This window comes from Myripristis murdjan, chromosome 24 (genome assembly GCF_902150065.1).
Source record: "Myripristis murdjan chromosome 24, fMyrMur1.1, whole genome shotgun sequence".
Lineage (NCBI taxonomy): Eukaryota > Metazoa > Chordata > Actinopteri > Holocentriformes > Holocentridae > Myripristis > Myripristis murdjan.
In genome coordinates this window covers 1,856,462-1,880,362 of record NC_044003.1, presented here as the reverse complement: position 1 = coordinate 1,880,362, position 23,901 = coordinate 1,856,462, and the positions used below count along the sequence as shown (strand labels likewise).

General features: G+C 44.1%; 2 protein-coding genes across 2 annotated transcripts; both read left to right on the top strand.

Moving 5' to 3' along the window:
* Positions 1 to 8,019: 8,019 nt before the first annotated feature.
* Positions 8,020 to 8,856, top strand: LOC115356459 (stonustoxin subunit beta-like; the record flags this gene model as incomplete). The annotated part of the gene is made up of 1 exon (XM_030047633.1): positions 8,020 to 8,856. A coding segment is annotated over one exon (528 nt), but the record flags the coding sequence as incomplete, so codon positions are not given.
* Positions 8,857 to 14,536: 5,680 nt separating this feature from the next.
* LOC115356449 (NLR family CARD domain-containing protein 3-like) lies at positions 14,537 to 21,887 on the top strand (the record flags this gene model as incomplete). Its single annotated transcript, XM_030047619.1, is given in 7 exon segments — positions 14,537 to 14,611; positions 14,779 to 15,031; positions 15,829 to 17,587; positions 17,690 to 17,863; positions 18,018 to 18,191; positions 18,363 to 18,409; positions 21,183 to 21,887. Coding segments are annotated over 7 exon segments (3,018 nt in total), but the record flags the coding sequence as incomplete, so codon positions are not given.
* Between the last annotated feature and the right edge of the window lie 2,014 nt (positions 21,888 to 23,901).

Genomic DNA, 23,901 nt, shown 5'->3' with positions numbered 1-23,901 from the left:
ACATGCAGGTTAGGTGAATTGGAGAAGCTAGAATTGCCCCTAGGTATGACTGTGTGTGTGAATGTCAGTGTTAGTCTGTCTGCCCTGCGATGGACTGGCGACCTGTCCAGGGTGTTTCAATGCCTTCGCCCTATGTGCGCTGGGATAGGCTCCAGCAACCCCCCGTGACCCTAGTGAGGATAAGCGGTTTAGAAGATGAATGAATGATGTAATAAAACTTTTCTGCCTGTCAGTCCATGTGTGCAGAGTCCCAGAGGATTCAAAGTCCTCTGTAGATGAAGCTGCTCAGTGGGTTTGATGTAAAGGTGAGTGTTACGTCCACTCTGTATATGTGACATGGTGCTGACAGGAAGACAGCACACATCCTGTCATGGAAAGCTTGTTGTCATCAATCAGCCGCTGTGTTTGTGTCAAAGTGTTGGCTCTGCTATGGAACCGGCTGGGAAGAGGAAGAGGAGGTTCCCCGCCTCTAGAACCACTCTGTCTGGAGAACATGACAGCCAGACCAAAGCTCAGAGGTAAGACGAGGATCTCTGACTGTCCATGACTGTTCTCCATCTCAGAGCTCAGCAGGCAAATCAGTATGTTAATAGTATGTTAGAGCTGTTAAGAAAGTACAATACTTTTCTTCATTAGGACTCAGATCTTCTTAACTGTGTTCATGATGTTTCTATCAGGATCCAGCAGGAGAGAGCAGACTCCCCTGAACCTGAACCTGAGTCCAGCTGTGTGTCCATGAAGAGTGAGGGGTCTATGTATCTTCCTGAGAACTTCAAACACAGACAGCACTCTGTGGATCATGGGTATCAAATCAGTTTTTTATCAGTTTTATCAAACTGATAAAAAATAACAGATGTTTCTTTTCTTTTTTCAGATTCACAGTCATGAGATGTGTGTGTGTGTGTGTGTGTGTGTGTGTGTGTGTGTCCTCCACAGAGTCCACCAGCAGAGCTCAGAGGTTCCCAGTGCTCAGTCTGCCCAGCAGCATCAAACAGACCTGGCCTCCATATTTATGGTGTGTAAATGTACAACAACATACCAACTGAAAAACAACCATTCTGCTCACAATGGTCTCCATGCTGCTCTCTTTACATCTTTCAGCCTCTTTGACCTGGATTTGATTTGGTGTTTTGTGTCCACATTTTAATGTGGAAGTCTGATTCTTTTCTTTTTCTGTTGCAGCTGCTGGAGGAGAACATGGTCACCTTTGTGAAGAAGGAGCTGAAAAACCTCCAGAGGTCTCTGAGTCCAGATTACCCAGAATGCTTAGAGAGGCAGAGGGAGGATGAGGAGGTGTTGGACGGTGAGGAGGAAGAGCAGAGGTGGAGCAGCAGAGAGGCTTTTCTGCAGATCACACTGCACTTCCTGAGGAGAATGAAGCAGGAGGAGCTGGCTGAGCGTCTGCAGAGCAGTAAGAGGCTTTAACTCCTTTAAAGTGACAGTTCAGATTCCATGCAAGTCTCATGCATCCACCAAGTCTGGTTGGTTTCAGTTTCACGTTGAGCTCTTTTCAGTCAGCCATTTTCTAAATAACAGAAGGATTGTCTGTTGTAGTTCTGCCACTGTGGTGATGGCTCTCCAGCCGAGGCGGTGTGATGAACACTGATTCTTGGGAATTTGGATAAATCATGTCCCACTAAGAAAAATGCTATTTCTGTCGGAAATTTACAACATTTAAATGAATAAAAAGAATCAAGGGCATAATCAGGGGGTCCTTCGCACATTTGTAAGGTTCTTTTATAGGTTTATTTTTAATTTTTATTAATTTAATTATTATATGTTGGCCCATGGCCTACAAAACCAGTTGTCCTCGGATAGGAGATAATCAAGTTTGCTATTTTCTCTTAAATCTCTTCATATTTTTGGACACTGCTACTGTCACAACCATAACATGTCAACACCGTCACTTTTGTATTAAAAATATTAGATTAGATTATGTATACTTTTTAAGAAGAGGTCTGATGTAGTTAGCAACAGGGGGGAAACAAGCTGGCTAATGTGAACAACTCATGCTTATCATGTGAAAGAGCAGGTTTTTGTCTCCACCGTCAGACGTCACCACCGTCAGGTTTTCTGTCTGACGGTGATGACTGAAGTCTGAAAAATGCTTATAACAGTGCTCAGGATTGTTATTTTTTGTACCAAATAGTTAAATAAAGTTGTTAAGCAAGAAGCCATTGACTTGAGTGGTATCAATTTTGGAAATGTATGCAGGGCTGCCCCTGGCCAAATTGGGGCCCTAAGCGGCATTTTATTTGGAGGCCCCCACACCCCCAGCCGAATCAAAAATTACCAGATTTTTGGTGTGACACCTCCTGCCGACCACACAATCCCAGATGTATAACAGGAATAAAATGACAGCACAAAGACATTCCATTAAACTTGACAAGCTCTATTAGTAAGAACAAAGTACTGTCAGTGGAATAAGTAGTACTGTATGTGTCAACTAAAAAAAAAAAAAAAACTTCAAACTAGAATAAATAAATAAATCTGAGTCACAAATAGTCATCAATTAAAAAATAATTTCAACAAAAGAAAAAAAAAGTACCTTCAACCTGACAAATATCTGAAAGCAGGTCAGTGAACTAAACAAGCACGTGTGTTACAATTAAATAAATTAAATTCAAATAGCCTTAAACTGATCTTCTTTATTGATGCAAAGATTGATAGGCTATAAACTTAAGCTAATATGTGACCACCACCTGGTCACTTTACCACTCCTTTTCCACACAGGTGAATGCAGACAAATGCATTAACAAGACACTCAAGAAATGGTAAGAGGGCTGCTGGAAGATGTCATCTCCAGGCCACATTTCAGACAGAGACTGACAGTTGTCTCTCTTCTGTCTCATTATGAGGAGCAGCTGAGGTGTTTATGCAGCACCACAAAGTTTTACATTTATTTCAACAACATACCAACTCTTCCTCTTGTTTTGATTTTTTTCCCTCTTAGTTGCTCCAGATTCAAAATGCCTCTTAGAAGCCATCTCTCTCCTCACCTGCAGCAGTGTCTGTGCATCTGACCACTGATTGGTCAGATGCACAGACATGTTGCATGCATGTTGCGTGTTCTGCGTGTAGGGAGGAGCGGCCCTGAATGTAGGCCTATGTTTTATTGAGGCCACTGTCACCACCGTCAGAGGCAGTTATATTTGTTTTAAATGAATATGCTTACAATATGTTTCTTTGGTGCTGCTGAGTTATTGAGTAATAGTCTCTTTTACTACAAAAATATGTTTTTCAAATAAAAAAAAAACATTACGGTGACGGTGTTGACAAAAACAAAGTAGCCTAATAACTGGAAAAACGCCTACTTTATGAAAAAAATGCAAAATGAGGAGGTTGCACCGGTACATTGCTGAACAGCCAAGACCTTGGCCTATAATGATATACCTTCAGATTTTGTAATTTAACTCACTTTTTTTTCCAAAATGAAAACCTGTTTTATCCAAATTCCCAAGAATCAGTGAAAACTGTCAACTTTATTCTCCTCAAATCCTGATCAGGACGTGCAGCTCTTTGTTTGTTCCTGCTGTCTGTTGTGTGGTGCCAGCTGCTTTGTGTTGCTGTCCTCTGACAGCTCATGTTTACATGAGTGTTGTCAAGGCAACACTTCGACCAATCAAGATGGACAGCCCTGCCAGTTCCTGCTAAAAGTTCCAGGAACTCAGGTTTTACTATCACCTCAGGTGCAGGGCCCAAACCAGGTTCCAGGACCTTTACCTGGAACCATGTCGTGGAACAATTCAAGAATCTGGCAAACAGCCTTCAGAGCACGTCACAGTTTGCTAAGTTCTTACAGTCCAAAAGGGCTAATACAGGGATCCCAGGAAGCTCACCTGATAGGAGCACGAATCACTTTTTAGGACTTAGGTCCTGTGTTCGAATCCAAGCCCAGCCCCTTTGCTGCATGTCATCTCCCCTGCCTTTCCTTTATCTCCCTACTGTGTCCATCAAATAAAGCAGAAATGAAAAAAAAATCAGTTAAAGAATGAGGCAATAGACACAGAAAATATTAATGTCTCACATAGGGCTGTAGTCTGTTAGTCCACTGGTCGGTTTATTGGTCGATATGTTCTTGGTCGACCCAAATCTGATTGGTGGATTATTTGCTGCGTTAATTTTATTAGCAGTAAAGCACTAAGTGCTAATGGGGTGTTTTCAGAAGACAGACAGGTAGGCCCGTATGTTCTGAATTGAAGAAAAAATTAGGCCTGGTTTTCCGATTATTTGCTTATTTAAGAACGTTTGATGAACATTTAGTCCTCTGCCATGTCAAAGACATCGTCAGTGTGGCAGCATTTTACCAAAATAGATGGAAAAAAAGTCGAATGCAAACTTTGCAAACAACAGTTTGCGTTTCACAGCTCAACGACCAACATGGCATATCACCTAAAAACGGTAAGCTAACATGTCTGCGTTAGGTTGCTCCGTCAGTTTGGAGTATAAACATATCAGAATTGGCATATTTCAGAGTTTTAGTCTAATAATCATTTTATAACTGCAGGCGCACACCCGCGACGACAGCAGCTTGACATAGTACTATTTTGGGAAATCATAGGCTATGATGTTGCGTAGGTGGACGTGATGCAGCCTGTCAGAGCCGACCGACTCGAGTGTGTCATTCAGTGCAAAATAATTAGGTCAAAAACAATTTAATATACTGCAAATACTAGTTGTTTATGTTTATTTATAATTCATTTAGGCAGACAAGGCTACCAGGTAGGCTACTGCCCAGTTAATTAATCTAAAAATAGTAACTTTTTTTTTTTTTTTTTGTATTCCCGCCGCCCCCCGATTAGTCGACTTTTGGTCGGAATTTCAGGACTTTAGTCAACCAAGATTTTATTTGGTTGACTACAGGCCTAGTCTCACATTTAATATACCATCCATGTGTTGATGTTATTTGTTGTTTGTTCACTCAGAAACTGTCGCAGGGTGCCAACGTGAACTCAGATCTAACCTGAAGAAGAAGTTTGAGTGTGTGTTTGAGGGGATTGCTAAAGCAGGAAACCCAACACCTCTGAATCAGATCTACACAGAGCTGTACATCACAGAGGGAGAGAGTGGAGAGCTCAATGAGGAACATGAGGTCAGACAGATTGAAACAGCATCCAGGAAACCAGCCAGATCAGAAACATCAATCAAATGTGAAGACATCTTTAAACCTTTACCTGGAAGAGATCAACCAATCAGAACAGTGATGACAAAGGGAGTGGCTGGCATTGGGAAAACAGTCTTAACCCAGAAGTTCACTCTGGACTGGACTGAACACAAAGCCAACCAGCATGTCCACTTCACATTTCCATTGACTTTCAGAGAGCTGAATCTGCTGAGAGGGAAAAAGTTGAGCTTGGTGGAACTTGTTCATCACTTCTTCACTGAGACCAAAGAAGCAGGAATCAGCAGGTTTGAGCAGTTCCAGGTTGTGTTGATCTTTGATGGTCTGGATGAGTGTCGACTTCCTCTGGACTTCAACAACAACCAGATCCTGACTGATGTTACAGAGTCCACCTCAGTGGACGTTCTGCTGACAAACCTCATCAAGGGGAACCTGCTTCCCTCTGCTCGCCTCTGGATAACTGCACGACCCGCAGCAGCCAATCAAATCCCTCCTGAGTGCGTTGGCATGGTGACAGAGGTGAGAGGCTTCACTGACCCACAGAAGGTGGAATACTTCAGGAAGAGATTCAGAGATGAGGAGCAGGCCAGCAGAATCATCTCCCACATCAAGACGTCACGAAGCCTCCACATCATGTGCCACATCCCAGTCTTCTGCTGGATCACTGCTACAGTTCTGGAGGACGTGTTGAAAACCAGTGAGGGAGGAGACCTGCCCAAGACCCTGACTGAGATGTACATCCACTTCCTGGTGGTTCAGTCCAAAGTCCAGAACATCAAGTATCATAGGAGAGCTGAGACAGATCCACACTGGACTCCAGAGACCAGGGAGATGATCCTGTCTCTGGGGAAATTGGCTTTTGAGGAGCTGGAGAAAGGCAACCTGATCTTCTATGAAGCAGACCTGGCAGAGTGTGGCATTGATATCAGAGCAGCCTCAGTGTACTCAGGAGTGTTCACACAGATCTTTAAAGAGGAGCGTGGGCTGTACCAGGACAAGGTTTTCTGCTTCGTCCATCTGAGCGTTCAGGAGTTTCTGGCTGCTGTTCATGTCTTTGTGACATTCATCAACTCTGGAGTCAATCTGCTGTCAGAAGGACAATCAGCCTCCCAACTAAAACACATCTACCAGAGTGCTGTGGACAAGGCCTTACAGAGTCCAAATGGACACCTGGACTTGTTCCTGCGCTTCCTCCTGGGTCTTTCACTGCAGACCAATCAGACTCTCCTGCAAGGCCTGCTGACACAGACAGGAAGTAGCTCACAGACCAATCAGGAAACTGTCCAGTTCATCAAGGAGAAGATCAGGGACAATCCCTCTCCAGAGAGAAGCATCAACCTGTTCCACTGTCTGAATGAGCTGAATGACCATTCTCTAGTGGAGGATATCCAACAGTACCTGAGTTCAGGATGTCTCTCCACAGACAATCTGTCCCCTGCTCAGTGGTCAGCTCTGGTCTTCATCTTACTGTCATCAGAAGAAGATCTGGAGGTGTTTGACCTGAAGAAATACTCTGCTTCAGAGGAGGCTCTTCTGGGGCTGCTGCCACTGGTCAAAGCCTCCAAGAAATCTGTGTACGTTCATAGATAACTGGACATATCTCACGCATAACATATTGTTATCTTCACAAAATGAAAATAACTGTCAAGTTATTGTTTTTATCTTTACTTCCTCCTCAGGCTCAGTGTGTGTAATCTGTCAGAGAGAAGCTGTGCAGCTCTGGCCTCAGTTCTCAGCTCCCAGTCCTCTAGTCTGAGAGAGCTGGACCTGAGTAACAACCAGCTGCAGGATTCAGGAGTGAAGCTGCTCTCTGCTGGACTGGAGAGTCCACACTGCAGACTGGAGACTCTCAGGTCAGGACTCCTCAATCTGCTCAACACATGACCAGTTCAGACCTGATTTCCATGCAGCTTCATGTCACTGATCAGATTCCTAACCTGTGTAGGTTTTTGTGAAAACACAAAGCAGATGATGTGGTGGACTGATTGTGTTTGTGATGGTGTGCAGGCTGTCAGGCTGTCTGCTCACACAGGAAGGCTGTGCTTCTCTGGCCTCAGCTCTGAGCTCCAACCCCTCCCATCTGAGAGAGCTGGACCTGAGCTACAATCATCCAGGAGACTCAGGAGTGAAGCTGCTCTCTGCTGGACTGGAGGATCCAACCTGGAGACTGGAGGCTCTCAGGTATGGAGAGACACACAATGTCTTACAGAGGGCTGAGGAGTATTGTTTCATGTTGAATGGTGGATATGAGTGACGTGGTCTGCTAAATCCTTCATAGGGAAGGTTATTTACTGCCCATGATTCCATCCTCAAAGAGAATCTGCTGCTCTGACTCTGTTTCTTCCTCCAGGGTAGACCATGGTGGAGAGCAGTGGTTGAAACCAGGTCTGAGGAAGTGTAAGTGTGGATTTAGTTTGACTCCTGAACACAAAGCAGCAAACATTCAGCTGTTTAGATGCTGCAGCTGCAGTTTATGCCGCTTGTTCTCAGCTGCTCTTGAACCAAACAAAATCACATTTGATACTCCTCCACAAAGACAATCTTTATTCCTTTAATATTTAAACATTTTACAAACTAATTTTTACACAAAGAGTAAAAACAGTTAACACACTTATGCGAAGACTTGATGATTTGTTAAACCACCCCTCCATTTTCATTGTTTTCATAGACCTTAACACTGTCATTTAAAAAAACTCAACTCAAAACAGAAAACTCAAAAATTAAAAGACCTATTAACAAATAGTCCAATAATAGTGTTTTTCTTGTATTTTTTCATACAAATTAATAAACAACACACATGTCATCAGTGTTAAAAAATCAATAATCAAATTGTTAATAAATCAGCAGATAATAACCAGCAGGTCTGTTGTGTCTTGTTCTCTCCATCAGATTCCTGTGAACTCAAACTGGACACAAACACAGCAAACAGAAACCTCGTCCTGTCTGAGGACAACAGGAAGGTGACAGCAGGGAGAGAAGAGCAGCCATATCCTGATCACCCAGAGAGGTTTGACACCTGGAGACAGATCCTGTGTAGAGATGGTCTGACTGGTCGCTGCTACTGGGAGGTCGAGTGGGAAGGAAGGGTTTCAGTGGCAGTGACTTACAGAGGAATCAACAGGAAAGGAAACAGTGATGACTGTTGGCTTGGCAGGAATGACAAGTCCTGGAATCTGGACTGCTCTGATGGTGGTTTCATTGCCAAGCACAATAACAGAGGAACAGACATCCCTGCCCCCTCCTCCTCTAACAGAGTGGCAGTGTATCTGGACTGGCCTGCTGGCTCTCTGTCCTTCTACAGCGTCTCCTCTGACACACTGATCCACCTCCACACCTTCAACACCACCTTCACTGAGCCTCTGTACCCGGGGTTTGAGCTCTGGTTATATGACTCCTCAGTGTCTCTGTGTGAATTTGTGGAGTGAGAGTCACCTCCTGTGTGGGGAAACACACACACACACACACACACACACCCCACATGCAGGGAAATGGTGTCCTGTTGGCAGCAGCATCACCTGAGCCTCCACCATGTGATTTATCTGCTGCTCCTTGTGGCCTGGTACATGTCGCTGAAACATCTACAAAGTTCAAACAGTGAAGCAGTGAACACAAAAGTAGCGTCTGGACGAATGACAGGAAGATCCAGTAGCTGTCCACCTCAGTGACCTCAGTCATATTTCTAGTCTAGGTTTCATTGGCATAGAACAGGTCAGTCTGCCACCTAGAGGCCAAAATCATGAGCTGCCTCTAAAAAGAGGTGAAGCGTACTGGATACACACCTTAAAAACTCTGTTCCCACATGAACGTAATGATGAATTAGTTCTCAATGTGAGGCTCTGGTTTTCTTCTTTCACTGAATTGTGTTCAGTCTCTGCCACTTTGACTCTCAATGTTTAGATTAATAATTCTCGGGTGTTTATATAGAAGCAGAGCCTGCTGTTCTTTACTTGATGCTTATATATGATGACTTCACAGGTTCCGTTCCATGAGGGTTTGTAGTTTGATCATTAAAAATATTCTCAGATGTATATTTTATATTTTAATGTCATATGTTATTAATATGTATATATAGCCCTATATATATTATACCATGGTCTGGGTGAATACTTGATTCTGATTGGCTGCAGGGTATCCGTTAAAATGTGTTAGAAAAAGGAGATGCGACACAAGGAGGTGACACCGGAGCGCCTCGCCTGTCTTTCTGTCTTGCTTACCTTACTCAGTTAGCCTACTTGCTTGATACACATTTAATGATCAGAGTGAATAGTGGATAATATTTATAAAAACGATTTAGGATAGACTTACTTGCTTGATACACATTTAATGATCAGAGTGAATGGCGGATAATATTTCTTGCAATAAAAACGATTTAGGAAACTATGTGTGGACTTTGATTCTTTGAAACAAAATTTCGCATCATCCTCTGGACGCACACAAGCGGTAAGAGGTGCACTTGCCCTCTGAAATGATGCTTTGTATCACGTAACATAACGTTAAGTAGTCGTCTCACTTCCCTCCACTGATTAGGCCTAATACAACAGCTGCGGCCTACCGAGCTGCAGGTTCTGTGGCCAGAGCCGGTTACCTTGGCAACGTGTCACAACGAGAGATATTAAATAGTCCACTCACCCGCTTCTTGTGAAAAACTTACGATTTTAACGGTAAAAAAAAAAAACAACATTAACGTATCAATAATTGATTTAATATTTATTTCTTTCGCAAGGCTCCACCTTTGCTGCCCCCTGCTGGCCGTGTCTCAAGCCTGCAGCTGATCCCCTCAGCAGATCCTACAGGAACAAGGAGATCCTGCTGATCTGAGCCCAGAATCAGCAGATTGTTTTCTTCTGAATCGGCCCAAGTCACAGCAACGTCTCTTCAGAGTCCAGATGCTGAGGAGGAGGTTGGGCTTCTGGACTCAGACCAGCAGGATTTCCTTCTGACTGGATCCCACAGGAGGAGAACAAACTGGTTTCACTGTTTTTTTTCTTGAAAATTCCTCACTTAATAGCCTAATCTCAGAATTTTTGAATTTTTTTCCTCATACATTTGTGAGGTTTTCCCCCATATATTTATGACTTTAATCTGACAGAATATCCAAGTTTTTTTCTCAGAATATTACCCACCTGCCTTCCTTGGCCCCGTATTTTTTTCTGTCCAGCGGCCCTGATAGACCACTGCCACAGCCTGGCGGTGATCACCTGGGGAACTCTGCCAGGCACAGCTTACAGGACGTCCCAGCCGGGCCGGCACCGTCTGCCGCCACAGAGCTGGGAACACAGAGAGACACAACACACACACATTTACCTGGCCTTGGCACACACTGGCACGTGTGTAGTTCACCAAAACACACACACACACACACACACACACACACACACACACACACACACACACACAACTTTCTGCAGGACTGGGTGGCCTACATGTGGAGGGCGCGCGGCTCCGCTGCTCCTCTGGCTGGGGGCCTCGTTCACCAGAATCTAAACTTTCTTCTTAAATCTCCAAGATTAAAGGGAGGAATGTAAGAGAAAAATCTCGGATGCTGTCTGAGACGTAAGTGCTGAATTTATGAAAAAAAAATCAAATTTATGACACAAAAACTCGGAAGTTCTGACATCATAAAGTCTGAAAATTATGACAAAAAACTAGTGAAACCAGTTTGTTCTCCTCCTGTGGGATCCAGTCTGAAGGAAATCCTGCTGGTTTGAGTCCAGAACCCCAACCTCCTCCTCAGCATCTGGACTCTGAAGAGACGTTGCTTTGACTTGGGCCGATTCAGGGGAAAACAATCTGCTGATTCAGCTGTGGACAGAAAAATATCTTTTCTTGTAAATTTGTGACTTTATAATCTTACAATTTTTTAGTTTTTCTTTCTTCATTATTTTATAAATATTAGCCCCCACCCCACCGGCTTCATTTTTTCCCTTACAATGACTCCAGGGGGCTGTTCCATGAAAGCAGCTACAGAAAGCTGCGCTTACGTGATCTAGCCTGGCTTGAATTAGCGTCAACTTTCACTAAAGCCTCAACCCGTTCCACTAACGCGATTCAGCCGTTAGTGTCAGCCGTCAGCCGCTAGTCAGCGCTAACTCTAGCCACGTCTGAACAAGCCTCAGGTGTGCGCGTCCACGGGGCTCATAAGCAGCCTCAGGTGTGCGCGTCCACGGGGCTCATAAGCAGCCCAGAACAGTCGATCGTCGAAACGAAGATCCAGCTGCCTCAAAAGGAGGGGAAAAGGGGAGCCTCGACATTTTCAGCGGCGCAGCAGACACTGCTGATGGAACTACATGAAGAATATAGAGAAATCACCACAAACAGGGCCGGCTTTTGGCATAGGCGGTATAAGCAACTGCATAGGGCGCCATCTGCTGGAGGGGCGGCGGTAGCGGCCAGAGGGGCGCCGGAAGCGCGATTGCTGACCGGCGTGACACCGTCGGGATATGGGGAAAAAAAAAAAAAAAAAAAAAAAACTGGAGAAGGAAGTAGGCTAACAATAAATTTAAACACAACAGAAAGCCATGGTTTGGACTGTATTTAATGCTTTCATTCTTTGTCTTCACAGCTTGAACAAAATGATGATGATTGAGTTTTTTGTTGTTTTTTTATGGTTAATAAATGATTTCAAAACGTAGGCACAGTGTTTCTGAATTTATAGGCTACATGTAAAAATCCAAATAAAAAGGGATCATTCCAAAAGTGGGATGACCATGAATCCAATTGGGATGAACTGAAATCTGTGTTCTTGTAAACGTCCCTCACCTGTCAACTAACCTATTGGCTTCGGGCAGAATAGAGGCGGGTCATCCCAAATTGCGGGTGGGAAATAAAATAAGACGTCTTTTTTATTCAACCTCATGTTCTTTTCAACTCTTTTATGTTCAACGCTTGTTGTTGCATTTGATGTATGACTTGTGCTATATGAATTAAATTTGATTGAGTAATTGATTGTTTATTCGGTTGATTTCGGAGACTGACAGTGATAACACATGATTTTCATTACGTTTATATAGGCTATATTAAGTAAACACGTACATTCATGCTTGGTCACATTGTGGGAAATAGGCTAAGTCTGAACTTATATTTCCGAACACGGACATGGTGCTACATAATTAAATTTGAATTTAATTAAATTGAATATATGATGCCAGGGCAACAATATACATGACGGACCCGTTATTTGGGGATCTGTTTGCGTCCGTCGGACATTCTTTGACAGCAGCTGAGCTCAGCCTGGCTGTAAGCTGCCACGGAGCAGGCTAGTTCTGCTGACTAAATTGCCATGGTTACCATGGTTGCCATGGTTACTGAGCTGCAACTCATATAAGCCACTTTGATGGAACGGAACTCTCACTTAAATTAGCGAGGCTTGTCGAAATAAGCCAGGCTATCCCGTTAGCCAGCTTCATGGAATAGGCCCCAGGACACCGTCGTACCCAGGTGAGAGGCGTGGGGTTCAGGTTTATATTGTCTGGACTGATGGAAAGGACTGAGAGAAGTTCCCTTCATGTCCACTTGGTGGCGCTTCTGCTCCGCAAACAGAACCGGAAAGTGAAAGCAGAGCCTCGCCGTGCCGCTCCCTCTGAGCTCACAGTGCAGATTGTCCAGTTGACTCCAAAGTGTCCTGTGTTAGCAGCCGCTGTGTGGAAACAGGAAGTTGACTCTTTTTAATGGGAGTTGTGTGAAAGTGCTCAGCAGTCAGAAAGTGAACAGGAGAGCAGAGCAGAGACTGTGAAGCAGCTGGACTCCACTGGACCCCCCGCTCTCACTGCAGGTGTGTGTGTGTGTGTGTGTGTGTGTGTGTGTGTGTGTGTGTGTGTGTGTGTGTGTGAACCTCTCCTGGTTGCTGAGGCTCAAAACCTTTACAAGACGTTTGTTTGGTCTACTTTCGCTCTCTCCGTTCACTGTCTACCTCGCTCGACCATCTCTGTCTCTCGGAGCCCGCCACTCTCTCGCTGTGCTGAATCAAGTGCGCATGTGCAAGGGTTTCAAAAATCTAGGGTTACCATCTCCGCACGATCCTCTGAGACAAAAGTTATGCGGAAGTGAGGATGTCACATCAGCAGTGGACACACACACACTGGACTGACGCAGTGAGGCAAAGCATGATGTCCGTGTTTCCACATTTTAATATTCATTGTGTCATAATTTTCAGCATTGATGTCTGACACTGAAGACAAAATCAACTTTATCTGAAATGTTTAAAATGTGTTTTTTAGTGGTGAGCAAAGTCAGAGTCAGGTACGTTGTGATCTGAACTCATTTCATCAGGAAAAATTTACACCAGCAGAGAAAAACATGATCACCTGTTGTTTCACCTGGTCTATTATTTTTTGTTACACGACTATCAATCACCATTTCTATACTAACCCTCTGAAACCTGAGCATTTGCATCTTGAAAAAGCAGAAAAAAAGTAAATTCGTAATCAGGTACATGAAACATATGTTTGACAATTAATTTGAAAAAAAAAAAAAATACACAAAGAAAATTAGAAAAAATATAAAATAATTGCCAGGAAATCAGTAAAAATTATAAAACAGCAATTTATATATATTTTTTCGATGCACATGTAAAATTAAATGACAAGAAAATGACAAGTTGCTCTTGGAAAAGTAAAAATAAACAAAGTGAATTTTGTTGAGATGATGACATAAAACTTTTCTGCCTGTCAGTTGTGGTCAGTCCATGTGTGCAGAGTCCCAGAGGATTCAAAGTCCTCTGTAGATGAAGCTGCTCAGTGGCTTTGATGTAAAGGGCGGCTGCTCTGAGTGTTACGTCCACTCTGTATATGTGACATGGTGCTGACAGGAAGACAGCACACATCCTGTCATGGAAAGCTTGTTGTCATCAATCAGCCGCTGTGTTTGTGTCAAGGTGTTGGCTCTGCTATGGAACCGGCTGGGAAGAGAGAGAGGAGGTTCCCCGCCTCTAGAACCACTCTGTCTGGAGAACATGACAGCCAGACCAAAGCTCAGAGGTAAGACGAGGATCTCTGACTGTCCATGACTGTTCTCCATCTCAGAGCTCAGCAGGCAAATCAGCACAGCAGCATTATTCACAGGAAAAGCTCTGTGTGTGTTGTGTTGAAGGCCTGAACCTGAACCTGAACCTGGACCTGGACCTGAACCTGGACCTGAGCCTGAACCTGAGCCCAGCTGTGTGTCCATGAAGAGTGACGAGTCGATGGATAATCGTAATGACTTCAAAAGCATACAGCACTCTGTGGATCATGGGTAATTATATCAAACGGATGATAGAACATGTTTTTCTGTTTTCAGATTCACAGTCATGAGATACAGAATTGGTTCCAACCTTCAGACTCTGTTGACTGAGTTTCCTGTGTGTGTGTGTGTGTGTGTGTGTGTGTGTGTGTGTGTGTGTGTGTGTGTGTGTGTGTGTGTGTCCTCCACAGAGTCCACCAGCAGAGCTCAGAGGTTCCCAGTGCTCAGTCTGCCCAGCAGCATCAAACAGACCTGGCCTCCATATTTATGGTGTGCAAATGTACAACAACATACCAACTGAAAAACAACCATTCTGCTCAGAATCGTCTCCATGCTGCTCTCTTTACATCTTTCAGCCTCTCTGACCTGGATTTGATTTGGTGTTTTGTGTCCACATTTTAATGTGGAAGTCTAATTCTTTGATTTTTCTGTTGCAGCTGCTGGAGGAGAACATGGTCACCTTTGTGAAGAAGGAGCTGAAAAACCTCCAGAGGTCTCTGAGTCCAGATTACCCAGAATGCTCAGAGAGGCAGAGGGAGGATGAGGAGGTGTTGGACGGTGAGGAGGAAGAGCAGAGGTGGAGCAGCAGAGAGGCTTTTCTGCAGATCACACTGCACTTCCTGAGGAGAATGAAGCAGGAGGAGCTGGCTGAGCATCTGCAGAGCAGTAAGAGGCTTTAACTCCTTTAAAGTGACAGTTCAGATTCCATGCAAGTCTCATGCATCCACCAAGTCTGGTTGGTTTCAGTTTCACGTTGAGCTCTCTTTTCAGTCAGCCATTTTCTAAATAACAGAATGGTTGTCTGTTGTAGTTCTGCCACTGTGGTGGTGGCTCTCCAGCTGAGGCGGCGCTGTGTTGTTTATAAAACTGTCAACCTTTTTCTCCTCAAATCCTGATCAGGACATGCAGCTCTTTGTTTGTTTCTGCAGTCTGTTGTTTGGCGCTGCTGCTTTGTGTTGTCTTCCTCTGACAGCTCATGTTTACATGAGTGTTGTCAAGGCAACCCTTGGACCAATCAAGATGGACAGCTCTGCTAGTTCCTGCTAAAAGTTCAAGGAACTCAGGTTATATTATCACCTCAGGTGCAGGGGCAGGGCCCAAACCAGGTTCCAGGACCTTTACCTAGAACCATGTCCTGGAACAATTCAAGAACCTGGCAAACAGCTTTGAGGGCACATCACGGTCTGCTAAGTTCTTACAGTCCAAAAGGGCTAATACAGGGATCCCAGGAAGCTCACCTGATAGGAGCACGAATCACTTTTTAGGACTTAGGTCCTGTGTTCGAATCCAAGCCCAGCCCCTTTGCTGCGTGTCGTCTCCCCTGCATTTCCTTTATCTCTCTAATGTGACAATCAAATAAAGCAGAAATGAAAAAAAATCTTTTAAAGAATGAGGCAATAGACACTGGAAATATTAATGTCTCACATTTAATATACCATCCATGTGTTGATGTTATTTGTTGTTTGCTCACTCAGGAACTCTCGCAGGGTGCCAACGTGAACTCAGATCCAACCTGAAGAAGAAGTTTGAGTGTGTGTTTGAGGGGATTGCTAAAGCAGGAAACCCAACACCTCTGAATCAGATCTACACAGAGCTGTACATCACAGAGGGAGAGAGTGGAGAGCTCAATGAGGAACATGAGGTCAGACAGATTGAAACAGCATCCAGGAAACCAGCCAGACCAGAAACACCAATCAAATGTGAGGACATCTTTAAACCTTTACCTGGAAGAGATCGACCAATCAGAACAGTGATGACAAAGGGAGTGGCTGGCATTGGGAAAACAGTCTTAACACAGAAGTTCACTCTGGACTGGGCTGAACACAAAGCCAACCAGCATGTCCACTTCACATTTCCATTGACTTTCAGAGAGCTGAATCTGCTGAGAGGGAAAAAGTTGAGCTTGGTGGAACTTCTTCATCACTTCTTCACTGAGACCAAAGAAGCAGGAATCAGCAGGTTTGAGCAGTTCCAGGTTGTGTTGATCTTTGACGGTCTGGATGAGTGTCGACTTCCTCTGGACTTCAAGAACAACCAGATCCTGACTGATGTTACAGAGTCCACCTCAGTGGACGTTCTGCTGACAAACCTCATCAAAGGGAACCTGCTTCCCTCTGCTCGCCTCTGGATAACCACACGACCTGCAGCAGCCAATCAGATCCCTCCTGAGTGCATTGGCATGGTGACAGAGGTGAGAGGCTTCACTGACCCACAGAAGGAGGAATACTTCAGGAAGAGATTCAGAGATGAGGAGCAGGCCAGCAGAATCATCTCCCACATCAAGACGTCACGAAGCCTCCACATCATGTGCCACATCCCAGTCTTCTGCTGGATCACTGCTACAGTTCTGGAGGACGTGTTGAAAACCAGTGAGGGAGGAGACCTGCCCAAGACCCTGACTGAGATGTACATCCACTTCCTGGTGGTTCAGTCCAAAGTGCAGAACGTCAAGTATCACAGGAGAGCTGAGACAGATCCACACTGGACTCCAGAGACCAGGGAGATGATCCTGTCTCTGGGAAAACTGGCTTTTGAGGAGCTGGTGAAAGGCAACCTGATCTTCTATGAAGCAGACCTGGCAGAGTGTGGCATTGATATCAGAGCAGCCTCAGTGTACTCAGGAGTGTTCACACAGATCTTTAAAGAGGAGCGTGGGCTGTACCAGGACAAGGTTTTCTGCTTCGTCCATCTGAGCGTTCAGGAGTTTCTGGCTGCTGTTCATGTCTTTGTGACATTCATCAACTCTGGAGTCAATCTGCTGTCAGAAGGACAATCAAGCTCCCAACTAAAACACCTCTACCAGAGTGCTGTGGACAAGGCCTTACAGAGTCCAAATGGACACCTGGACTTGTTCCTGCGCTTCCTCCTGGGTCTTTCACTGCAGACCAATCAGATTCTCCTGCAAGGCCTGCTGACACAGACAGGAAGTGGCTCACAGACCAATCAGGAAACGGTCCAGTTCATCAAGGAGAAGATCAGGGACAATCCCTCTCCAGAGAGAAGCATCAACCTGTTCCACTGTCTGAATGAGCTGAATGACCATTCTCTAGTGGAGGAGATCCAACAGTACCTGAGCTCAGGACTTCTCTCCACAGCCAAACTGTCCCCTGCTCAGTGGTCAGCTCTGGTCTTCATCTTACTGTCATCAGAAGAAGATCTGGAGGTGTTTGACCTGAAGAAATACTCTGCTTCAGAGGAGGCTCTTCTGGGGCTGCTGCCACTGGTCAAAGCCTCCAAGAAATCTGTGTAGGTTCATAGAGAACTGGACATATTTACGACATAACCTGGTGTTTTGTATGCAAAAGAATAAGTAACTAAATAATGGTTTCATCCTTACTTCCTCTTCAGGCTGAGTGTGTGTAATCTGTCAGAGAGGAGCTGTGCAGCTCTGGCCTCAGTTCTCAGCTCCCAGTCCTCTAGTCTGAGAGAGCTGGACCTGAGTAACAACCAGCTGCAGGATTCAGGAGTGAAGCTGCTCTCTGCTGGACTGGAGAGTCCACACTGCAGACTGGAGACTCTCAGGTCAGGATTTCTCAGCCTGCTCAACACATGACCAGTTCAGTCCTGATTTCCATGCAGCTTCATGTCACTGATCAGATTCCTAAGCTGTGTAGGTTTTTGTGAAAACACAAAGCAGATGATGTGGTGGACTGATTGTGTTTGTGATGCTGTGCAGGCTGTCAGGCTGTCTGCTCACACAGGAAGGCTGTGCTTCTCTGGCCTCAGCTCTGAGCTCCAACCCCTCCCATCTGAGAGAGCTGGACCTGAGCTACAATCATCCAGGAGACTCAGGAGTGAAGCTGCTGTCTGCTGGACTGGAGGATCCAACCTGGAGACTGGAGGCTCTCAGGTATGGAGAGACGCACACAATGTCCTATAGAGGCCTAAGGAATATTGTTTCATGTTTAATGGTGGATATGAGTGACATGGTCTGATAAATCCTTTTTAGTGAAGGTTATTTACTGCCCATGTTTCCATCCTCAAAGAGAATCTGCTGCTCTGACTTTGTTTCTTCCTCCAGGGTGGACCATGGTGGAGAGCAGTGGTTGAAACCAGGTCTGAGGAAGTGTAAGTGTGGATTTAGTTTGACTCCTGAACACAAAGCAGCAAACATTCAGCTGTTTAGATGCTGCAGCTGCAGTTTCTGCTGCTTGTTCTCAGCTGCTTCTACCTGTTAATCCAAACAAAATAACATTTGATGCTCTATCACAAAGACAATCTTTATTCCTTTAATATTTACACATTTTACAAACAATTTTTTACACCGAGTAAAAACAGTTAACACACTCATGGGAAGCCTTGATCACTTCACTTCACTTCACTTCACTTCACATTATTAACTGTCCCAAAAAGGGCAATTTGGTTTGCAGCAGACTTGAAAGGACAAAAACACATAAAACACACAGTGCACACTTAGCAGCAGGTGGCAAGTAGCAAACATCGGCTCCCCACAGTAGTACATTTCATAAGGCACCATTCACATTAAAGTGCATAATAGGTACCGGTAAAATAAATAAGTTAAAGCGTAACATGAATACCGACACATAAACTAGGCGTCAGTATTGCATCTTCAGATATACACCTTAACCCATTAGATGACAGAAAAAAAAGAAACACAAGGAAACAACAAGTTGGACCAGTGCAAATACAAATAACAACAGCAACACAGAGCGTTACCTTCTCCTCTCAGCGTTTAAAGCCCGGATGGAGATAGGCACGAAGGAGAACTTGTACCAGTTTTTAATGGCCGGGGGGACGGCTAGGCGAAGGCCTGAAGGAAGCAACTTATATTCAGAGCTGAGGGGATGGGTGTCATCCATACAAATGGACTTGGCCTTCTTAAGCACCTGTGTTTTAAAAATGTAATCTAGACCATTAAAATTCACCCCAGCAACTTTAGTAGCACCTCTCACAATCCTCCTGAGGGAGTTCCTGTCTTTGTCACAGAGGTTTCCATACCAACAAATGATGGAGAAGGAAATGACAGACTCAATAAAGGCAGTGTAAAACATTTTCATCAAAGTCCTGTCAATCTGGAATTTGGCAAGTTTTCTCAGGCAAAAAAAGGCATTGCTGACCTTTTTTGCACAACAATTTCGCAATTCACATCAAATTTCAGCTTGCTGTCAATTATGGTGCCTAAATATTAGTAGTTTGTCACCAGCTCAACTGGCTGATTATGGACAACACTACACTGAGGAACTGGAGAGAGTCGTCTGAAATCAATGCACATCTCCTTTGTTTTGGAGACACTGATTTGAAGAAAGGCTTTTCCACACCAAGATATAAAGTCGTGAAGAACCTGGCCATGGCCGACGTCATCTTCACCCAGCTGATGATAATGGAATCATCCGCATACTTGATGATGAATCTGTCAGAGTGGCGGCTTAAACAGTCGTTTGTGTATAAAATGTATAAAAGAGCAGACACAACACAGCCTTGAGGTGAGCCGGTGGAGGATGTTAGTAGGCTGGACAGTGTGCCGTTGACTCTTACTTGCTGAGATGTATTTGTAAAGAAGTCAAGAATCCAACCCACAAGGCAAGCATCCAAACCAAAACAATTCAAAAGTTTGTCGGCTTGTACATGAGGCTGGATCGTGTTGAAGGCTGACGAAAAGTCAACAAAAAGCAGCCTGACATGATTCTTAGTACCTTCTAAGTGCTTACAAAGAAGGTTAAGTAAGGTGGCAGTAGCATCTTGTATGCCTCTTTTAGCTCTGTAGGCAAATTGAAGAAGGTCTAGCAAGTGCTCGGTTTTTCTTAGTAAGTCTGATTTGATCAACTTTTCAAATTGTTTCATAACCATTGAGGTTAAAGCCACCGGCTGGAAATCATTCAGTGTAGTGGGCCTGCTTGTTTTGGCAACAAGTACCACTATAGACTGCTTCCACAAGGATGGCACCCTCTGCTGGTAAAAGGACAAATTAAAAATGTAATTAAAAATGGGGCCAAGCTGGACCGCAGATTTTTAACAGGCGACCACTAATATGATCAGGGCCAGGGCTTTTCCTCAGTTTACACCTTTTAAAACACTTAACACATCTCCCTCATTAAAGGAGGGATTCTGAGGAGGAGTTGACAAAAGACAATTTTTGATTTCAGAGTGTTCTTTACTGAAGTCATGAGCATCAAATCTAACATAAAAATCATTAAGGCACTGAGCCAGCTCTGCATCTGATTTAAAACCACTGAGCTAGAATTTTCTTCCTGCCACTTTCTTTGGTCCCAGTAATCATTTTCATACTGTCCCAGACAGAGCCTAGATTGTTCATTTTTAACTGGGACTCAATCTTCTCCTTATATTTTCTTTTGCAGGACCTAATTTCACATTTGCAGGTTACACAAACACAGTCTGTTCCCTCCCTTGAAGGCTTTTTTCTTCTTGTGCAGGAAGTCTTTAAGAAACCCAAGGCTTATTATTGGGATAGGCTTTCACAGTTTTTTCGGGTATAACACTGTTTTCACAGTATGAGACCCAACAGCTAACTACATCAGTCAGCTCATCTATGTCAGCAGAGGACTCCTTAAACATTTCCCAGTCTGTAGTTTCAAGGCAGCCTTGCAGAGTGAGGCAGGCGTTGATGATTTTTTAAACCTCTCCATTTTCATTGTTTTCACAGACCTTAAAACTATACGTCATTTTAAAAATTCAACACAGAAATCTCGAAAATTAAAAGACCTATTAACATATAGTCCAATAATAGTGTTTTTCTTGTATTATTTCATACAAATTAATAAACAACACGTGTCACCAGTGTTAACAAATCGATAATCAAACTGTTGATAAATCAGCAGATATTAACCACAGCAGGTCTGTTTTGTCTTGTTCTCTCCATCAGATTCCTGTGAACTCAACCTGGACACAAACACAGCTCACAGAAACATCGCCCTGTCTGAGGACAACAGGAAGGCGACACAGGTGAGAGAAGAGCAGCCATATCCTGATCACCCAGAGAGGTTTGACGTTTGGAGACAGATCCTGTGTGGTGGTGGTCTGACTGGTCACTGCTACTGGGAGGTCGAGTGGAAAGGAACAGTTCATATAGCAGTGACTTACAGAGGAATCAGCAGGAAAGGAAACAGTGATGACTGTGGGCTTGGCAGGAATGACAAGTCCTGGATTCTGACCTGTTATGATGGTGGTTTCACTACCAGACACAATAACAGAGGAACAGCCATCCCTGTTACCCCCCCCTCCAACAGAGTGGCAGTGTATCTGGACTGGCCTGCTGGCTCTCTGTCCTTCTACAGCGTCTCCTCTGACACACTGATCCACCTCCACACCTTCAACACCACCTTCACTGAGCCTCTGTACCTGGGGTTTGTGCTCTGGTTATATGACTCCTCAGTGTCTCTGTGTGAATTTGAGGAGTGAGAGTCGCCTCCTGTGTGGATAAACACACACACACACACACACACACACACACACCCCACATGCAGGGAAATGGTGTCCTGTTGGCAGCAGCATCACCTGAGCCTCCACCATGTGATTTATCTGCTGCTCCTTGTGGCCTGGTACATGTCGCTGAAACATCTACAAAGTTCAAACAGAGAAGCAGTCAACACAAAAGTAGCGTCTGGACGAATGACAGGAAGATCCAGTAGCTGTCCACCTCAGTGACTCCAGTCATATTTCTAGTCTAGGTTTCATTGGAATAGAACAGATTAGTCTGCCACCTAGAGGCCAAATTCATGAATTGCCTCTAAAAAGAGGTGAAGCGTACTGGATACACACCTTAAAAACTTGTGTGAATGGTGTTTCTAACAGTCTTTCTAACTACTTATAACTATGTGGAGTCATCGTGGATATTTTGATTGTCTTGTTTATGATCATTGTTGCTCTCGGAGCTGTCATGAACTTCCAAACAAACCCTCAGTGCTACGGAGCGAGCAGCCAGCCCTGTAGGCTCCACAATAGCCATGGTTTTCTTGATGTTCTTGAGGCTTTTGATGACAATTTGATGACTTCACAGGTTCTGTTCCATGAGGGTTTATAGTTTGGTCATGAGAAATATTCTGAAATGTACATTTTATATTTTTCCTGAGCAGACTGTAATGTCGTCTTGTTTAATAAAGTTCTAGCTGCAAGTTTGAGATGGTGTTTGTGATTTTCTTTACAATTTCTATTAGTCCAGTAATTTTAAGCCAAGTAAGGGGTCAGCATCAAACAAATTGCAACAGAAACAAACTCAACTGATTTTGTATCTTCAGTTTGTCCTGAGTGAGGGGAAAAAAGCCCCTAAGAATCCCACTGGGGGAAAGTTTCGAAAAAGACCAAAATATAGCCCATTCAAACGCATATTAACTTTTTTTCTCATGTGAATAGGGTAAAAATTTTAATCTTTAGGTATCACCATGAAAATTGCTGAGTTGATTACTTACCTTAAGACAAATAAAAAATGTATTGCAAGTTTTTTTTTTTTAATTGTTTTATTGTTAACTCAGTTTTACTACAGGGGGCATGTAAAGTGGTTTTCTTATGATACTAGCATGAAAATTGGGATGAGCTGTCACCACTTGACAAGTAACCACTTGGAAATTTCAAAATGTATGTGCCTTCTCCTTGACACTCCCACTGCATTAATAATAATAATAATAATAATGATAATAATAATAATAATAATACATTTTATTTAAGGGCGCCTTTCAGGACACTCAAGGTGTCAATAAAAAAGACAATAAAAACAATCAATAAAACATAACAATCAATGAAAAACATAAAGTGCAATACATAAAACAACAGTCAGGTCAACAGTGACGTCATTCCAGTCCCAAGATTAAAGTGCGTAGGCTTGTCTGAAGAGGTGAGTTTTAAGGCGTGATTTAAAGGTAGTGACAGAGTCTGAGTGTTGTATGGTCGGTGGCAGTGAGTTCCAGAGGCGGGGGCCAAGTGGCGGAAGGCTCTCGACCCCGTGGTGGATAGACGAGCAGGTGGGAGGGTTAATTGGATGGAGGAAGTGGACCTGAGAGTATGGGTGGGTATGTTGATAAGCCTTGTTTATGTGTGTGTGTGTGTGTGTGTGTGTTTAGGACATAACAGTCATTTGCAAAAATGAGGGTGAACATGTCCCCTTTGCCTCCCTGTAAACTGCATTCATGTGTGTGTGAAATGGTCTAGAAGTGCAGGGCTTCTCCAGACCTGCTGCTCGATGCTGTGGAGGCCAACAGTTTCAGTCCCACAGTTTCAGCATGTGCAGGTTTACACCAACAGCTCTGGACCAACGCTCTTAAACTGTTTAGAGACGGTTCAGTTTCAGCATGTTTCTGGGGGGTGAAGGTTGGGTTAAGGATCTGGACCAGTTGTAAATCATTTCCTGAAGCTGCAGTGCTTCTCCAGGCCTGCAGCTCCATGTGTCTAAGCAGTCTGGTGAACTGTTACTGTGTTTTTGTTACAGTGCCACTTTTCAGCCAGTGGAGGGCGCTGTTTCCTTGCCATTCCATTTTGTGAGATAGATGGAGCTGCAGGTGGAGAGGCAGCAGGTTAAAGCAGAGCTGAAAATGTCTCTGAAGCAGGCAGTGCTGGCTGGCAGTGCAATACAAGTTACAAATTACTGCAGA